The sequence below is a fragment of the Artemia franciscana genome, chromosome 7, assembly GCF_032884065.1.
Source record: "Artemia franciscana chromosome 7, ASM3288406v1, whole genome shotgun sequence".
In the NCBI taxonomy this organism is placed as follows: Eukaryota; Metazoa; Arthropoda; class Branchiopoda; order Anostraca; family Artemiidae; genus Artemia; species Artemia franciscana.
The window spans coordinates 7,302,446-7,322,084 of NC_088869.1; the positions used below are offsets into that span (position 1 = coordinate 7,302,446).

General features: G+C 34.4%; 1 protein-coding gene across 1 annotated transcript in view; it reads left to right on the plus strand.

Moving 5' to 3' along the window:
• Window positions 1-19,639, plus strand: part of LOC136028678 (uncharacterized) — a gene marked incomplete at its 5' end in the record, with an annotated part of 73,485 nt that overhangs the window by 24,390 nt on the left and 29,456 nt on the right. The window contains 3 exon segments of the mRNA XM_065706506.1: window positions 9,811-9,978; window positions 12,695-12,851; window positions 16,519-16,663. Coding sequence (XP_065562578.1) covers window positions 9,811-9,978; window positions 12,695-12,851; window positions 16,519-16,663 — 470 coding nt within the window.

A 19,639-nucleotide genomic window follows, 5' to 3' on the forward strand; every position in this document is an offset into this window, starting at 1 on the left:
GAAATTACAGACCGGGACACAAATGACGACCGAGACAGAGGGAATATAAGTGACGACCGGGAACCTCAAAGAGAAATTACACACTGGGACACCCAGACACAAATCACGACCGGGACACAGGGAATATAAATGACGACCGGGACACAGGGACACAACTACAACGGGGACGCCGGGGGCACAGGCAGGATATATAAATGACGACCGGGACACAGGAATTGTTCGAATAGAAATTACAGACCGGGACACAAATGACGACCGGGACACAGGGAATATAAATGACGACCGGGACACTCAAAGAGAAATTACAAACTGGGACACAGGACACAAATGACGACCGGGAAACAGGGAATATAAATGACGACCAGGACACAGGGACACATCATTAGAATAATGAGGTATAGATCTGAATACGGATTGTTTTTCCCATGGACAATTATATGTTGCATGTTCAAGAGTCAGTAAACCTGACAATCTATTTATATGCACAGACAATGGGACAAGGAAGAATGTTTTATATTCGCATGTTTTACGTAGTTAAAAACATATATTCATATCTATCTCTATTCACAGATGGGACACAGGGACACAACTACAATGGCGCGTAACGACTTACGCGCGCGGGGGGGCTTGGGGGGCGCGAAGCGCCCCACCAGCTAGTATCTATATAAAAATAAGTTGTCTGTCTGTTATGTCTGTTACACTTTGTCTGTTACGCCAGATTATATCTTATATATATATAAAAGAAAACAAACTAAAATGTAAAAACTGGAAATTGCATAGATATTTCGAAATATTTTGACAATAGATTAAAGTAATTCGAAAAAAAAATGGTAAAAACTAAAAAAAAACTAAAAAGAAAAAACTTAAAAGAATTAAAAAAAAAATTAAAAAAGACAAATCTAAAAAGAAAAAACGTAACAAAATAAAAAAGATAAAAAACTAAAAAGAAAAAAAAAACTAAAAAAGCTAAAAAACAAAAAAAAAATAAAAAACTAAAAGAGACTGGGAATTGCACAAATATTTCAATATATTTTGACAATAGATTAAAGTAATTCGAAAACCTTAAAACAGATACCCCAAATTTTGGGGTTTAATATAAATTGTTGGAGCTTTAGCATGCTTGGCACGTAAAGATTTTTCCAAGTGTCAATGTTAGAATGAACATTGACAAATTGAAGAAAACAAATCAATAAAAAGAAGAAACTAAAAAAAGAAAAAACTAAAAAAGAAAAAAAAACTAAAGAAAAAACTGTATCTATATATATAAAAATAAGTTGTATATATGCATGTTTGTTTGTTTGTGGGTTTGTATTTGACGTCGTTATAAGTATATAAGGCTTTGTATATGATGTCATTATAAGATGACACTACAGACCGGGACACCGGGACACAAATGACGACCGGGACCCAACAACAGCTAGTTTTTATATATATATATATATAGATAGATGTCCCGGTCGTCATTTGGGTCTCGATGTCACAGTGTGTAATTTCGTCAATCAACAAACATGGCGTCAGTCGACACACAAACATGACGTCACTCGACATACACACACAGATAACTTATTTTTATATATATATATATACTAGCTGTTGGGGTGGCGCTTCGCGCCACCCCAACACCTAGTTGGTGGGGCGCTTCGCGCCCCCCCCCAAGCCCCCCCGCGCGCGTAAGTCGTTACGCGCCATATTAGTTACGCACCATTGTAGTTGTGTCCCTGTGTCCCACCTGTGAATAGAGATAGATATAAATATATGTTTTTAACTACGTAAAACATGCGAATATACAACATTCTTCGCTGTCCCATTGTCTGTGCATATAAATAGATTGTCAGGTTTACTGACTCTTGAACATGCAACATATAATTGTCCATGGGAAAAACAATCCGTATTCAGATCTATACCTCATTATTCTAATGATGTGTCCCTGTGTCCCGGTCGTCATTTATATTCCCTGTGTCCCGGTCGTCATTTGTGTCCCGGTGTCCCGGTCTGTAATTTCTATTCGAACAATCCCTGTGTCCCGGTCGTCATTTATATATCCCGCCTGTGCCCCCGGCGTCCCCGTTGTAGTTGTGTCCCTGTGTCCTGGTCGTCATTTATATTCCCTGTGTCCCGGTCGTGATTTGTGTCCGGGTGTCCCAGTCTGTAATTTCTCTTTGAGGTTCCCGGTCGTCATTTGTGTCCCGGTCTGTAATTTCTCTTTGAGTGTTTTTTCTTTTTAGTTTTTTTTAGTTTTTTACCTTTTTTCTTTTTTCAGTTTTCTTTTTCTTCTTTATTTTTCAGCGTCACTATGAAGTACATATCGACGAACCTTTGTTTTTTTAACTTAAATCTGGTAGGCATTGATGACCTTATCCAAGTCAAAATCCCAAACCCAATCATCATCGCTATCATTTTCAGTTTTGATATGTTTTGACTCTCGCTGTCCAGGTGGATTTTCATCTAACTGCGCGGTTTTGCGTTCTTTAGCCGCAAGCCTGTTTTCTTGCTGTTCTTGTGATTCCTCGGAACGCTTTCTTTTCTTACTTTCTCTATCAGCAGCAAGTTTTTTGGCATAAACTCTTTGAGCAGCTTCCTCGGCTGTTGCCATTGTAGGTTCTTCAGTCATTTTACAATTTTTCCGGAACATTTTACGGAACATTTTTCCGTGAACAAATGTCTTAAATACCGTTAATGACGTCACCGTCAAAGCAAAAATGACGGCAACTAATTTCATGACGTCAGTCAACACAGAAACATGACGTCACCTGATCCACAGACAGACACACAGACAGACAACTTATTTTTATATATATAGACTAGCTGTTGGTGTGGCGCTTCGCGCCACCCCAACACCTAGTTGGTTGGGGCGCTTCGCCCCCCAAGCCCCCCCGCGCGCGTAAGTCGTTACGCGCCATATTAGTTGCGCGTCATTGTAGTTGTGTCCCTATTTCCCACCTGTGAATATATATATATATATATATATATATATATATATATATATATATATATATATATCTATATATATAAAAATAAGTTGTCTGTGGATGGATGGATGGATGGATGTGTGGATGGATGTGTCAGGTGACGTCACCTGAAAAAACTGGATCAGGTGACGTCAAAACTGAAAAAACTAAAAAAGGCAAAAACTACAAAAAAAACTAAAAACTAATAAAAAAAATAAAAAAGCTAAAAAACTAAAAAAACTAAAAAAAGGCAAAAACTACAAAAAAAAAACTAAAAAACTAAAAAAAAAACTGAAAAAACTAAAAAAAGGCAAAAAACTACAAAAAAAAACTAAAAACTAATAAAAAAAGTAAAAAAGCTAAAAAACTAAAAAAACTAAAAAAACTAAAAAAAGGTAAAAAACTAAAAAAAATAAAAAATAAAAAAAAACTAAAAAAAAGGAAAAAACTGAAAAATAAGCTAAAATAAAGGTAAAAACCAATAAAAAACTAAAAAGAAAAAAAGGAAAAAACTAAAAAAAATTTTCATCTAAAAAACTAAAAAAAACTAAAAAAGGTAAAAACTAAAAGAACTAAAAAAGAAAAAAATAAATGACGAAACTCAAAGAGAAAGCGACCAGGACAAAAGGAATGTTCGATTAGCAATCAACAAAGCACCGGGAAGCACCGGGACACAGGGAGTATGAATGACGACCAGGACATAAGTAAAAAAAAAAATTAACAAAACTAAAAAGAAGTTAAAAACTACAAAAAAACTAAAAAGAAAAAAAAACTAAAAACTAATAAAAAAACTAAAAAATCTAAAAATCTAAATAAACTAAAAAAGAAAAAAAAAGGAAAAAAATAAAGGAGAAAAACAAAACTAAAAAAGGAATGTATATACAGACCGGTACACCGGGATACAAATGACGACCGGGACACAGGGAATATAAATGACGACCGGGACACAGGGACACAACTACAACGGGGACACCGGGGGAAACAGGGGGATATAAATGACGACCGGGACAAAAAAACTAAAAAGAAAAAAAAACTAAAAACTAATAAAAAAACTAAAAAATCTAAAAATCTAAATAAGCTAAAAAAGAAAAAAAAAGGAAAAAAATAAAGGAGAAAAACAAAACTAAAAAACGAATGTATATACAGACCGGGACACCGGGATACAAATGACGACCGGGACACAGGGAATATAAATGACGACCGGGACACAGGGACACAACTACAACGGGGACACCGGGGGAAACAGGGGGATGTAAATGACGACCGGGACACCGGGACAGGGAATGGTCGATTAGCAATCACCATCAACAAAGCTCAAGGGCAATCATTAGAATCATGAGGTATAGATCTGAATACAGATTGTTTTCCCATGGACCATTATATGTTGCATGTTCAAGAGTCGGTAAACCTGACAATCTATTTATATGCAAAGACAATGGGACAGCAAAGAATGTTGTATATTCGCAAGTTTTACGTAGTTAAAACCATATATATATATATATATATATATATATATATATATATATATATATATATATATATATATATATATATCTATCTATATTCACAGGTGGGACATAGGGACACAACTACAATGGCGCGTAACTATTATGGCGCGTAACGACTTACGCGCGCGGGGGGGCTTGGGGGGGCGCGAAGCGCCCCCACCAACTAGGTGTTGGGGTGGCGCGAAGCGCCACCCCAACAGCTAGTATATATATATATATATATATATATATATATATATATATATGTATATATATATATGTATATATATATATGTTTTAACTACGTAAAACTTGCGAATATACAACATTCTTTGCTGTCCCATTGTCTGTGCATATAAATAGATTGTCAGGTTTACCGACTCTTGAACATGCAACATATAATGGTCCATGGGAAAAGAATCCGTATTCAGATCTATACCTCATGATTCTAATGATTGCCCTCGAGCTTTGTTGATGGTGATTGCTAATCGACGATTCCCTGTGTCGCCGTCGTCATTTATATATCCCCCTGTGCCCCCCGGCGTCCCCGTTGTAGTTGTGTCCTGGTCGTCATTTATATTCTATGTGTCCCGGTCGTCATTTGTGTCCCGGTGTCCCAGTCTGTGATTTCTCTTTGAGGGTCCCGGGCGTCATTTATATTCCTTGTGTCCCGGTCGTCATTTGTGTCCCGGTGTCTCGGTCTGTATATACATTCGTTTTTGAATGGTATATGATGAAATAAATTTTTGTATTTTTCCCCTTTTTTTCTTTTTAGTTTATTTTTGGTTTTTACTTTTTTTAGTTTTTTTCTTTTCCTTTTTTTTATTTTTTCTTTATTTTTGTTTTTCTCCTTTATTTTTCATTTTTTTTCCTTTTTTTATTTTTTTCTTTTTTAGTTTTTTTAGTTTTTTAGCTTTTTTAGTTTTTTTATTAGTTTTTAGTTTTTTTTCTTTTTAGTTTTTTTGTAGTTTTTAGCTTTTTTTAGTTTTTTTAGTTTTTTTTTTTACTTATGTCCTGGTCGTCATTTATACTCCCTGTGTCCCGGTTGTCATTTGTGTCCCGGTGCTTCGTTGATGGTGATTGCTAATAGAACATTCCTTGTGTCCCGGTCGCTTTTTCTTTGAGTGTCCCGGTCGTCATTTATATTCCCTATGTGCCGGTGTCCCGGTCGTCATTTGTGTCCCAATGTCCCGGTCTGTAATTTCGTCAGTCGAAAACATGACGTCAGTCAACACACAAACATGACGTCACCCGACAGACCCACACACACACACAGACAACTTATTTTTGTATATATAGATAGATAGATAGATATAGATCTATCTATATTCACATGTGGGACACAGGGACACAACTACAATGGCGCGTAACGACTTACGCGCGGGGGGGGGGGGGTTGGGGGGGAAGCGCCCCCAACAGCTAGTCTATATATATAAAAATAAGTTGTCTGTGGATGGATGGATGGATGGATGTGTGGATGGATGTGTCAGGTGACGTCACCTGAAAAAACTGGATCAGGTGACGTCAAAAACTGAAAAAACTAAAAAAGGCAAAAACTACAAAAAAAACTAAAAACTAATAAAAAAAATAAAAAAGCTAAAAAACTAAAAAAACTAAAAAAAGGCAAAAACTACAAAAAAAAACTAAAAAACTAAAAAAAAAAACTGAAAAAACTAAAAAAAAGGCAAAAACTACAAAAAAAAACTAAAAACTAATAAAAAAAGTAAAAAAGCTAAAAAACTAAAAAAACTAAAAAAACTAAAAAAAGGTAAAAAACTAAAAAAAATAAAAAATAAAAAAAAACTAAAAAAAAGGAAAAAACTGAAAAATAAGCTAAAATAAAGGTAAAAACCAATAAAAAACTAAAAGAAAAAAAGGAAAAAACTAAAAAAAATTTTCATCTAAAAAACTAAAAAAAACTAAAAAAGGTAAAAACTAAAAGAACTAAAAAAGAAAAAAATAAATGACGAAACTCAAAGAGAAAGCGACCAGGACAAAAGGAATGTTCGATTAGCAATCAACAAAGCACCGGGAAGCACCGGGACACAGGGAGTATGAATGACGACCAGGACATAAGTAAAAAAAAAAATTAACAAAACTAAAAGAAGTTAAAAACTACAAAAAAACTAAAAAGAAAAAAAAACTAAAAACTAATAAAAAAACTAAAAAATCTAAAAATCTAAATAAACTAAAAAAGAAAAAAAAAGGAAAAAATAAAGGAGAAAAACAAAACTAAAAAAGGAATGTATATACAGACCGGTACACCGGGATACAAATGACGACCGGGACACAGGGAATATAAATGACGACCGGGACACAGGGACACAACTACAACGGGGACACCGGGGGAAACAGGGGGATATAAATGACGACCGGGACAAAAAAACTAAAAAGAAAAAAAAACTAAAAACTAATAAAAAAACTAAAAAATCTAAAAATCTAAATAAGCTAAAAAAGAAAAAAAAAGGAAAAAAATAAAGGAGAAAAACAAAACTAAAAAACGAATGTATATACAGACCGGGACACCGGGATACAAATGACGACCGGGACACAGGGAATATAAATGACGACCGGGACACAGGGACACAACTACAACGGGGACACCGGGGGAAACAGGGGGATGTAAATGACGACCGGGACACCGGGACAGGGAATGGTCGATTAGCAATCACCATCAACAAAGCTCAAGGGCAATCATTAGAATCATGAGGTATAGATCTGAATACAGATTGTTTTCCCATGGACCATTATATGTTGCATGTTCAAGAGTCGGTAAACCTGACAATCTATTTATATGCAAAGACAATGGGACAGCAAAGAATGTTGTATATTCGCAAGTTTTACGTAGTTAAAACCATATATATATATATATATATATATATATATATATATATATATATATATATATATATATATATATATATATATATATATCTATCTATATTCACAGGTGGGACATAGGGACACAACTACAATGGCGCGTAACTATTATGGCGCGTAACGACTTACGCGCGCGGGGGGGCTTGGGGGGGGCGCGAAGCGCCCCCACCAACTAGGTGTTGGGGTGGCGCGAAGCGCCACCCCAACAGCTAGTAACTTATAAATATTATAATTTATAATCGTTGATCTGAGCTAAAATTTTCATCTGCTTTAAAAAAAAAATAATGATTTAAGGTATTATCCCCCCAGTTTTCAGTATACAAAATCGAGAACAAATCAAAACTGTTCTGGCTTTTCAATACTATTATATATGCCAGCCGTTCAAAACTTTTGTTAATAGATGGTAATGTGAGGTCATTTTAAGAAGGTAGAAATTTTTTTACGGAAAAGGACGCTTTGTAATCCTCAAAATTCCAAAAAAAATTTCGCTTCATGGCATACTAAGTCACTTGAAAGATGGAAACTAATAATCCTTAATCCTAAGATTAAAATTTAAAAAAAAAAATGAAAATTTTGCAACAAAATATGCTGAAAATTAGAGCACGTGGATAGAAAGACCGAGGGAGTGACAAATTACGGCTTATGACGTGAAATAATCTTAGGAATAATCTTAGTTGATGTGTAAAAGCGAGATGAGATGTGAGAAACGAAAACGAAAAGTGAAAAACGAAGTGAGAAACGAATCCAATAATGATGCCACGAAGTGAAAAATGAGAAGTGAAAGTGAGAAACGAAGTGAAAAACGAAAAGTGAGATGAGATTTGTAAAGGGAAAATTTTTATTACTGTGGACCGCAAATAAATGATCAAACTATGCTGCAAGAAATCAAGAGGGCTGCTTCAAGAGAAAGAGTAAGCTCCTTAAGAAAATTGCCCTCTCCCCCCTTCCCTCAAATACACCACTGCCTGCTCTGTCTCTAAGCTCTTATTCCCATTTTCCTATTAGAAATGAATATCAGTAGACTTTTACAAACTTACTTATCACAACGAAATCAACAATTCGATGCAAAAACATAAGGCTAAATATAGACAGGTGGTGTGCTGATAATGTCACTGTGCCGTAGTAATTGTTCGCCACGACCGCGCGTCTTTTAACAGCGGCGTACCACCTATAAATTTTGACGGCATCTTGCTTTAGTTCATAGACACCCAATCCCGAACGAGCCGCCTAGAGCTGCACCCAGAACCGACCTTGCATTAGTACATAACTGTATTAACTTTGCTTCAGTAAATAACTGCTGCTACAAATATTAATATTCTAATTAAATGAATAATAAAAACAATAATAATATTGATAACAATAGCAATGTAATAAATACATTAAAAATATTTCAATAATAAATACACAAATAATTTTATTGCAATAAATAATAAAAAATGCAGTTAATAATGTTAAAATAGTATGTAATTGTTGTAACTAGGATGAAAGGACATTGATTGCAAGATTTATAAAACGTTACTAAAATTGGAAAGTCAGTGTTTCAATATTATTTACTGACTACATTGAAAAGTTGGTAACTATGAACATTGAGCAGGTACAAAAAAAGTCACTTTCTTCTATTTTTTTGCTTTTATTGTACCTGAGCCTGTTAGACAATTTATTTATTTTAAATCAAGGTTCTTAATTGAAGGATATCTATGCTGGGAGTATGGGACTCTTTCTTTTTTTTTGCTCTGGTACTCATAATAAGGTGCACGGAGGCAATTATGGACACAAAAAAGCTTTTGTTTTATTCTTTTGCTTCTATTATATAGTTTTTTTTTTGAAAACTCAAATATTTTCACTAAGGAGCTCTTGACTCACGGATATCTATGCTGAATGTGTGTAACCCGACCTTACTCACTGTTTACAGATTTATGTATGTAGTTTTAAATAATACTTTTTTTTTAATAGTGATTTATTTGTGTAAAATACAACAATGGCTCTGATACAATATTCAACACATATACACAGATACAGTTCATCAGAAATATACCAGAAAAGAGCTCTATGCTTCAGTCACATTCACTAAAATGTCTTCAATTTTAGTATTTCCCCAACAATGTCTATCTTTAAATATACTATTCTTTACATTCCCATAAAAATGCTTAAAGGTTTCCCCCCAATACCCCCACACACTGGGAAAATTAAGGGCCATTTTTTGCCTAACCATCCTAAGGTCATCCTTACCTGTTTACGTCCTTATTTGACCAAAGGTAACCCGCCTCTCATACCTCGCAAATAACCCTTCATATTCCCCCCACACTTCTCCTGCAAAATAAATCACCGTATGTCTCTTTAACCAGTGTATTCAGTTAAGGGCGTGGTGATTATTGTTACCATCTGGGTATGACTCCATTCTGGACAACAACTTGTAGGATTAAAGTTATCAAAACACAAAACGATTTTTGCTGTAACTCTTTAAAAATTGTTAATTTATTAATATTATCTTTCAGGTGTTAGACGTTGTTGCTGCGTCAAGCAGTGTCAATATGATGAACGTTTCTAACTTGGCTATCATCATGGTACCCTCCCTCATGCCATTGCCAGAAATTTCAAAATCACAAAGAAGAAATCTTAACGCTCAAAACCCTAGACTCCTTACTCATAAGGATGTTATCGAGGTATATCCCATTTCTCTAAGGTCACTTTTTAACGGCACAATAATGTAAACACATTACGTTAAAAGAATTAGACTTCACAGGCGAGTGAAAAAAGTGACATTGTTTAATTGGCATTTGACTGTAAAAATACCCTAAAACAGCCAAAAGTGGTAGATTTTTTTTTAGCATCTGACAGTGAAAAAGAGACATTGTTTGAAAATAAGGAGTAACATCTACCCATGGCTCTATTAAACCGAAACTGACTTAAAGTTTCAGGGTATGGCTTAGCTAAAAAGACAGGTTGTCTAAAAAAAAAAAGTTTGGTTGATTTATGAAGAACATAATATTCTGGGCTTATTGATGATTTAGGGTATAATGATTATTAATGATTCAGGGTATAATATTTTATGCAAATTTAATTTTTGTGTTTTTTATTGCAAACATTATTGCAAGTACAAAAATGTAGATACAAAATATGGATTCTGAAAAAAAAATGGAAATGGAAATATTTGTATAATGCTTACCTTATTTTTCTGACTTCAACTTTTTTTGTAACCTTAAGTCATGTTGCTGATGGAAACTTATAAGGAAGGTCTTTTTTTTCTGTTTTCTAGTCTGCTCTAGTCTGTTTTAGGGCCCCTTAAAACCATCTTCAGACCCGAGACAAATGTGAAGCCTCTTTGGCCCAAGGAACGAGCTAAGGGGATGATCCTTATGGTTAAAGCTGATCAAAAGATAAGGATTTGATCCATTTTTGGACACCATTTTCAGGAGGCCCTGGTTCTGAGCCCAAACTTTTTTTTTTCTACTTAAGTTTCTTTTGGTCGAAAGACCTACAGGTGGAAGCTCCAAGCCGTTTGAAAAAGATTTTCAGTGCTATTTTTGAAAGAACAAACATTTGTTTTCGGTTTTCTTGTGCATTGGGGTTCCTTTGGCCCAAGAGCTTGTAGGTATAAGCTTAAACGGATTGAAAGAGGGTTTGTAGGCTTAAGTATGGAAGACCCATCTCCCAGCCTGAATATTTTGTAGACAAAGTGATAAGAGAAGAACAGTGCGGTTTTAGAAAGGTTGTGTTACCCAAATTTTCACTCTTAGGCTAATAATTGAGAAGTGCCTGAGTTGTCAATCACCTTTGGTCCTCACTTTTATAGATTTTGATCAAGTGTTCGGTTCTGTTGATAGAAGAACTTTAGCGATGGTCTTATCCTTGTGTTGTATACCAGAAAAATACATTAAAATTATTTGTGTACGAGAATGATTTGTGTATGATTTGTGTAATTCGCTAAGGCTAGGAATAAGTGAAGAAGAAAGAAAGACAGCTTCACTTTGCTTTGTAGTATTATTAGTAAAGACGGTGGGAGCATTGAAGATATTAAAAGTAGAATAGCCAAGGCCTAAGGTGTTTTTTCACAGTTTAAAAAAGTTTGGAAGAATAGGAAGATAAGTCTGAAAATCAAGTTTAGAATATTGGAAGGTAGAGTGATGGCAGTGATCAAATATGGTTCTGAAGCATGGGCGCTCCGAAAAACGGATGTAGATTTGCTAGATGTGCTTCAGAGAAATTGCCTGCGAATATTTCTGGGTACCCGACTGACTGGCCGTATTTCAAACAGGTGGTTTTTTGAAAAGTGGTTCAACTCCACTTTCTAGGGTTATGATGAGAGAAAGATTGATGGCTAGGACACGTTCTGCGGAGGAAAAATGAGAGATTGCCGAAGATTGTCCTTTGCGACAAACCGTCTAGTGCTAAACGGAAAGGAGGTCGTCCGTGATTTGGGTGGGAGGATGTCATAAAGAAAGATTTAAGGGAAATGGGAACTTCCTGGCAGGGTGTAAAGAGGGAGGCTTTGAATAGTTTGGGATGGAGGAGGAGCATGGGTGGCTATGTTAGCCTCAGGCAGTTTGGTGCTGTGTTGAATCATTAGTAGTAGTAGTGGATATAATTAATAGCAGTAGAGTTTATCTGCTGATGACGGTCACTGTGCATGTGATCGAAATGCCCAGATTTTATGTCATTGTTTTCACTGTCTAATAAAAGGATTTATCCATATTTGGACTGTCTTAAGAAGATTAAGTCGCTAAGGCTAGGAATAAGTGAAGAAGAAAAAACCAAGATTAGAATGTCATAAAGAAAGATTTAAGGGAATTAGGAACTTCCTGGGAGGGTGTAAAGAGGGAGGTTTTGAATACATTGCGATGGAGGAGAAGCGTGTGTGGTTGTGTTGGCCTCTGGAGGCTTGGTGCTGCGGACAGTTGTTGGGCGGTTCGTATTGGGGTCTTCTCGGCCCAAGAACTTACAGATGTACACATTACCGAACTGTGTAATCTTTTTGTTTTTTGCTGTAAGTTTGCTGTGTAGCTGTTTTCTTTTCTTTTTTTATACTTACTTGAGTTTCTTCTCTTTCATTTTCCCTTGTTTGTGGTTTAAGGTCACAAACTTCTTTTAGCTGCTTGGCCAACCAATTACAGAGCTTTATCATTTGTAAAATTTTCGTATGGATAGATGTGTAAATTGACAGTTTTTGACGTTCCATCCCTAACCAGCCGTATTAACGCAACTCTTTAAGATTTCAAACATTTCTGATTATTTTTAAAACGTCAAAATTATTGAGTCATTACGGGATGCTTTTAAACTGGTAGTTTGTAATCTCTTCATTTGTTCATGAATTTCTTAAGTCAATCTAAGAACCATGAATACGGACATCCACGGCATATATACAATCTATCTTATTTACAGCTTTTAATAAAGAATAGTGCCGTTTTGGGGAATCTACCGGATTGTATTTTGCCACGTATCTTTCCTCAGCGTTTTAGTGCAAAAGCTGAACGTCGTGGACGAAGCCGAGAAAATTTATCAACTGGAAAGAAGAAAAGACGAAGTGGATCCTTCTCAAGTAAATATGTATTTACATGTATAGTTATTAAATGCTGGTGTCTCAGCCTAGGGAATTGAGTAGGCCTATGAGTCAAACAAAGATAATATGCTAAACATGTTGTACAAAAATGGATTTTGAGTCTGACATCCCTGGAACCTTAAACCTCCCGAAACCTCATATTATGTGTTTGTGTTTCAGCTCAGTGAATTGAATGTGAGTTAAACAGAGGTAATATGCTAGACATGTGAAAAAAATATAATTTTATTGATAAATTTTATTCTATCCTATTGCTTAAAAAAAAATCTTAAATTTTATTCGGTCCAAAATTATCTTTAACTTAGTTTTTATTAAATAAGGTAGTTATTTTTAAGGTTTGTTGCTCTGGTTGATAAGGGCCTTTGTATAGCAATAATCTATATTTAATAATAATGAAATGTTGATATTTAATTAATAATCCTTGACTAGCTTCTGCTATCACATTACTGTAGTGTCCTTTGTTGTTTCATCTTTGTCTAGGCCTAGTTTTTCAGCTCGTCTCCCCATGGACCTAGTCGAATATATTTATGCATATGTGAATAATGAAATGATTGAACTTGAACACCATCTTTAAGGATGATATTCCTGAAACCTCATTTCTAGATTTTCTAGATTTTTTTCATAATATCCTGATATTTTATGTAGTCTGGTTTTCCTGCTTTTTATTAATTTTATTTAGTTTTGTATTTAGTTTATTTAATTTAATTAATTTTAACTAGTTTTTTATTAATATTAATTTTATTATGTCTTTAGCTATGTCATTTTCTTTGACGTAATCAATGATAATTCTTAACTAATTCAAAATTTGAGTCAGTCTGTGCAAGAGCCACCCTAGCCAAGTGGAGCCTAGCACTCTGGACTTGTAATTCTATGTCCTTTGGGATGTAGGCTCAAACCCTGTGCTGCCAAGATCCGAGTCCTCGCTCAGATTGTGGGTCAGTGGTGTGACTGCAAGCCCAGCCACGTGGGGTGTGGAAGTAATGGGCCATTGAGACATGGTCGTCAATCCAGTTGGGATTGACGACCCCACCACAACTAAAAATTACATTGTGTGCAAAATCACGTTGCGTCTCCAGTAATTGAAATAAAGAAAAAGAGTCTATTGGTTCTTTCCAACTAAGATCTAATAGATATATTCAGTGCATATGTACAGGGTAACGGCCATGGCTATTTTGGATATCTTTTACATACGATAATGTATAAATGAAAGGTTTATTTCACAACGACTACTTACAAACCCAAATTGCCGAAATTGTGTTGTCGTCAAATAATATACAAACTAACGGCAACAACCATACTGCCTTTCCATAATATAAATAACAAAAGCTCAAGAGGAATTGTTTTAAAATAGTGAAACTTTTCATTCTACTGGAATATGACAATGTACCTTTTGCATCGGGCTATCATTTCGCACTTAATATTTTATATTTTTTTTTCTCTTTTGTTGATAAATTATCACCAATATTTGGGAGGTTTTTAGTGTTTGCTAGAAAGGGAACGTATCAACTCTGTGGCAGGTAGCGATTAGATTGCAGTATTGTTCATATTGAAAATATAAATTTTCAGAAGTTACAATATGTGTACTATTTTTATTTTCTTTATGTAAAGAAAATACACCTTTATTTATATTTAGAAAACTGTAAATCATATGTAGATGATTAGACTATGGATAAAGTAGGCTTAAAGATAACTGGTATATTCCCTTGTAGAAGAATCTTTGTAGCATAAATATATATTGTCTTTATGTATATTCTGTAAACAAAACTTCACTTTTTAAAGCTTTAATTTCAGTTTGCATGGGTTGCTCTTTGCATAACAGTTTGTTGTTGCAAACTGTTTAATCCAGGGCTGTTTTAGATGTGGGGAAGACTGTCCGCCGTGTGCTCTAACCAGTTTTTTTTTATTTTAAATTGAATATTTATTAGCAATGCTGAAGAATAATATTCATCCCTGAAAATTATGCACCCTAGGTAACTTCGAAGACCACACTGCCTTTCCATGACGAAAGTAAAACAGTTCAAAATAGGGATGAAACCTTTTTATTGACAGTGAATAGATATAAAATTATTTAACTGGATATTTCGAACACATATACAGTGTTCATCATCAGCAGTAAAACTCTGAGCAGTAAAGAGTTTACTGCTAATGATGAACACTGTATATGTGTTCGAAATATCCAGTTAAATAATTTTATATCTATTCACTGTCAATAAAAAGGTTTCATCCCTATTTTGAACTGTTTTACTTTCAATATGCACCCTACGAAGTAATTTTCGGAGGGGGGGGGGAATCTTAAGTATTAAATTGATTTTATGGTCACCTTTTTCATGAGCAAAGGGCAACTCTACGAACAAATTTTTTTTAATATGGGACGCAAAGTGTACCTGCGGTTGGAAAAAAAAAATCTGAAAAAAAAAACATTTGAAAATCCCTGAATTATTTGACCGTCACTATGTATTTATAAAAAAAATTGTTTCATTTAAAGATTGGGTACATCGTATACGGTATTTTTAGTTTTCCTTCTGCATTCTGAATTCATTTTTATAAATTTTTAGGTTAATAATTATTCCACAAATCTTCATAGGGAATGGAAAGTATCTCTGTAATTGGAAAGAAATGGAAAAACGATTTGAAAGTTTCATATTCTTTGACTGCCATTGTGTATTTAAATAAATTTGTATCCTTTTAAGGAGTAAAACGTTTGCAATAATGTCACTTTTCTGTGTCCATTTTTTAGAAAACTTTTTTAGGTTATATTCATGTTATACAACATATTATAGAAATCTTTGATAGGGGATAAAAATTGTCCCTGTCATAAAATATGATTTGAAATTTTTCTTGCAATAGCCCGAGGATTAAAGGGCTTATTTATTTAGTTATTAAACACTCCCAAGTATCAAGTGACTTTTTTTAGTGCAAAACAGTAAAACTTTTGTAAAATTAAATAAATGAAAATATAGAAAATGGTATTAATATTTTAAATAAGACAGTGGTGAAAATAAGATGTTTTCGTATGGTTTGTTTAACCTTGTAAATGGAAAGGCAGTGTGGTCTGAGAATTAGGTAAAGTAGGTAAAATCAATTAACCTATCTAAGTAAATTGATTTATCTAATTAGGTAAATAAAACATATTTACCTAATTAGGGAAATTAAATAAACTAAAATTTATCTAATTAGGTAAAACCTTTAGTTAAGGACTTTCAGTTAGGTTAAAACTTTTAGCTAAGAAACTCTTTGTTACATTTTTGCACTCTAAAATGCTTTCAGTTAAGCCCTGGTTAAACTTCAGCCGTGAAAAGTAAAGGGTTAAGGGAGAATAGCCTTATCTGAACTACCGATTACAAAACTCCTGTATTCGTTGACTACTGCTATGTATTTAAAAACATACATTTTTTTAAATTAACATATATTTTATGTCTAATAGACGATTTGTAGCGTTAATTTTTAATAAACGTCATTGTTTTAAATGTTTTTTCGGGGGGGGGGGAGCAAATATACTGAAAAAAGGCGCGGGATTTATTCTGAAAGTAAGTAGTATCGCTATTTTTGTACAATTACTTTTAAATGGAGGTTTAATTGCGGTTTTATGATCAATTTTACTGTAAAAAAAAGACGTTTCCTATTTTAATTTTTATCCCTTTTGTTTTAGGAATGATGGAAGGTATACGGAAAATAGTTGGACGCTCTCAGTCGGATAGTGAAGCATCTGACAGTAATCTGGACACAGAATCTATTAAGAGCCAAAAACGTAAAAAGGAGGAATCATTTCTGTCTATTCCGTCAAGTAAGAAAAAGTAAGGATTTTTAATGGGATAATTATCTATCTTAGAAGAAGGTAAAAGCAAGGATGTTTTCAAGTAATGGAAACAAAAATAGATGTGAAGGAATACAAGTCATAAATAGAACTTTTTTTTCGCATTATTTAGTTTTTAATTCTTCCATTTTTGGTTTTTATTTGTTTGTTTTTTTCGTGCTGTTTGGTTTATCCCATTTGTCTCATCCATGTTTTTTTGGCATTTTCTTTTAATTTCTCTGATAACGCTGAAGAATAGAGGCATTTTTCTTATTGAAGTATTTGTTGTCCAGTGTTGTTCAGTATTTTTGCTGACCAACCCATTCTCGGTCTTTATTTCTTCAAATTTGTTTGTGTTATGGCAGGTCAATGTGATATACAAAATATCCTTTTTAACTAACATTTAATCTTTTAATAACCATTTTAAAAGTAACATTTAATCTTTAATTAAGCAGTGCTATTACGGTGCCTATTATTAATTGTTTTCGAATTATGTATCTGTCGCTAGAAGTAACATAAATAGATAATAAATATGGTTTACTCGGATCAGTTCAAGGCGATTGTGACAAAGAGTTTTCTCAGTATATTTTGGGTTTGAACGCGATATAATTTTTCAGGAAGTGACAACACTGACCCTTGTGTTGGAAACTTCTGACTAATACCAAATGCACTTTATTTTGAGCATTTGTCAGGCAAGTTATACTTCTTTTTTTTTTTGAAAAAGGTGTATAGGGCTCTATCAACACATTCGCAGTCGGGTGTTTAAGGGCCCCTGTTCCGCCCATGAATTCTTGATAGATCAATGGTTTTTCTGCAGTTACAAAATTGTTCTTATAGTTTATTCATTTCGGCTATTTCCTACAAATTTCATTAGAATGAAGTTACTTGGAAAAACGCCTATTTGAAAAAGCTTTGCTTTACACTCTTTTAAGGATTTTAACAGGAACATTACCCACCGTTGGTGCCATCAGGGAGGAGAGGGGATAGGAACTGATGTCACCCCGGGAAACAAGATGACCCTAAACAACATATAAAAAAAGGAGGTGAGAAATACGTTTAAATGCGGTTGAAAAGTTCCTGATAGTACTCCCCCCTTTGGGAAATTTTGTGGTGTTGCTCGTGCTTCGAACACATCCGCGTTTCACACCAGTTACTGACTTTTCACTTTTTTTTTCACAGAGAACACTAATGACTAGATACGTGACTCATATAGGTGTCAGAGTTGCAGTGGTAGCTTGCAACCTAGTAAGAGACGGCCACGTCCCATAGTAAAAACTACAATGCCCCATAACTTCTAAAAATAGAGTCAGATCAAAACAATAAATGCACTACTTGAATCGCCTTGTCCGAAACACCTAGATAGGAAATTTACCGTCCCTTGCCTTGAACATCAAAGAAAATTTGTTGGCTTGAAAACAAGAGAAGTAGCTGTAACCCCGATATTCTGCATCGATGGCATTTCTTTTCGTTTTTTCTCTGCAGCTAGCCTAGCACTGGAACATTATAAAGAGTTGTTTAATGGCTTATTTAAAGGAAATTGCTATACCTGGTGCCATTTGTAATAAAAAGAATGTTTAAAATCAAATATATTTACAAAAAGACTGCATTTTCATGTGCAAGATTTATGAATGATGTCATAATCATAGGTTGTAACCATATTTATTACATTAGAAGAACAAATCATTGCATAAATTGGACTTAAATAGCTGCCTGATTCTTTGAGGTTCTTTTCTTATTATTCCAAAGAAGAAAAAGTTGTAGGCTTTTTCCTGTTGGTAATTAGGGAAATATAACGGATATTTAACAAAGAACAGATAAATACCGGTTCTGACTAAACATAATCATCATATACATGCTGATCTAACATGCGTACATTATGACAAGAAAAAAAATAGTTTACAGTCCCTTAGCTTTAACAACAAGGAAAATGCATTTTTTGAAAAACATGGAAAATGGCTGCAATCGCAATAACCCGATCGTAATCGTATCGAAACAGCTTTTGTTTCGTTTTATAGTAAAGAATGGACTCTAGCGGATAGGCATTCTTGCAGTAGTTGCTGCCAACCAAGTAAGAGATGAACCACAGCCCATAGTAATCAAAGTTGGAAAAGAAGTTTTGAAAAAAAAAACTGCCTAATGAGAAAAAATTGCCATCTGACAGTGATTCAGGAATGGTAAAAAAAAATTTTTTCCTTTCACTTTATAAATAAAAGTTTACAATGAAAAGAAAACTATGGTGATTTTCGTAAAAAGTTTACATAAAACATCGATATATTTCATTATGAATGGGGATAGTAAAAATGTGACCGGTGTAATGGTTGTACGATGGGGTTCGCCCTTCGTCAATACCTCGCTCTTTACGCTAAAATTCGAATTGTGTCCCAATTCTTTAAGAATGACCCCTGAACCACAGAGGACGTAAAATTAGAATAAATGGCTCTTTTGAAATTGCTAAAAATACTTAAGCATAAACAGCGAGGTATTGAAGAGGGGAATAACCCACTCATATACGTAATAGTTTTTGTTGGTTTTAAGTTTTAATGTTACTCTCTACTTTCAGTTGAAAACTTATTTTTTTATTTAATTTCTGATCGTTTTTTAAATAATGCTGGGATATCCAGCGGCCCCTTTATAGAAATTATCTTCTCTCATTAAAAATTCATCGATGGAAAGATCCTCCTGCGTAACCCAATCAGCCCTGCCCCCCCCCCACCAGAAAAAAATCCCCCTGAAAACGCCTGTATACTTACCAATAACAGAACTATATGTAAACAATGAGCAAAGTTCATAGCTTGCAGCCCTTCCCCCGGAGACTGTGGGGGATGAAGTCGTCTTCAAAGAAATAGTTATTAGATATTTCGACTATGCTGAGCGAAATGGCTGTCTCAAAATTTTGATCCGTTGACTTTGGGAAATAAATGAGCGTCGGAGGGGGCCTAGTTCCCCTCCAATTTTTTGGTCACTTAAAAAGGGTGCT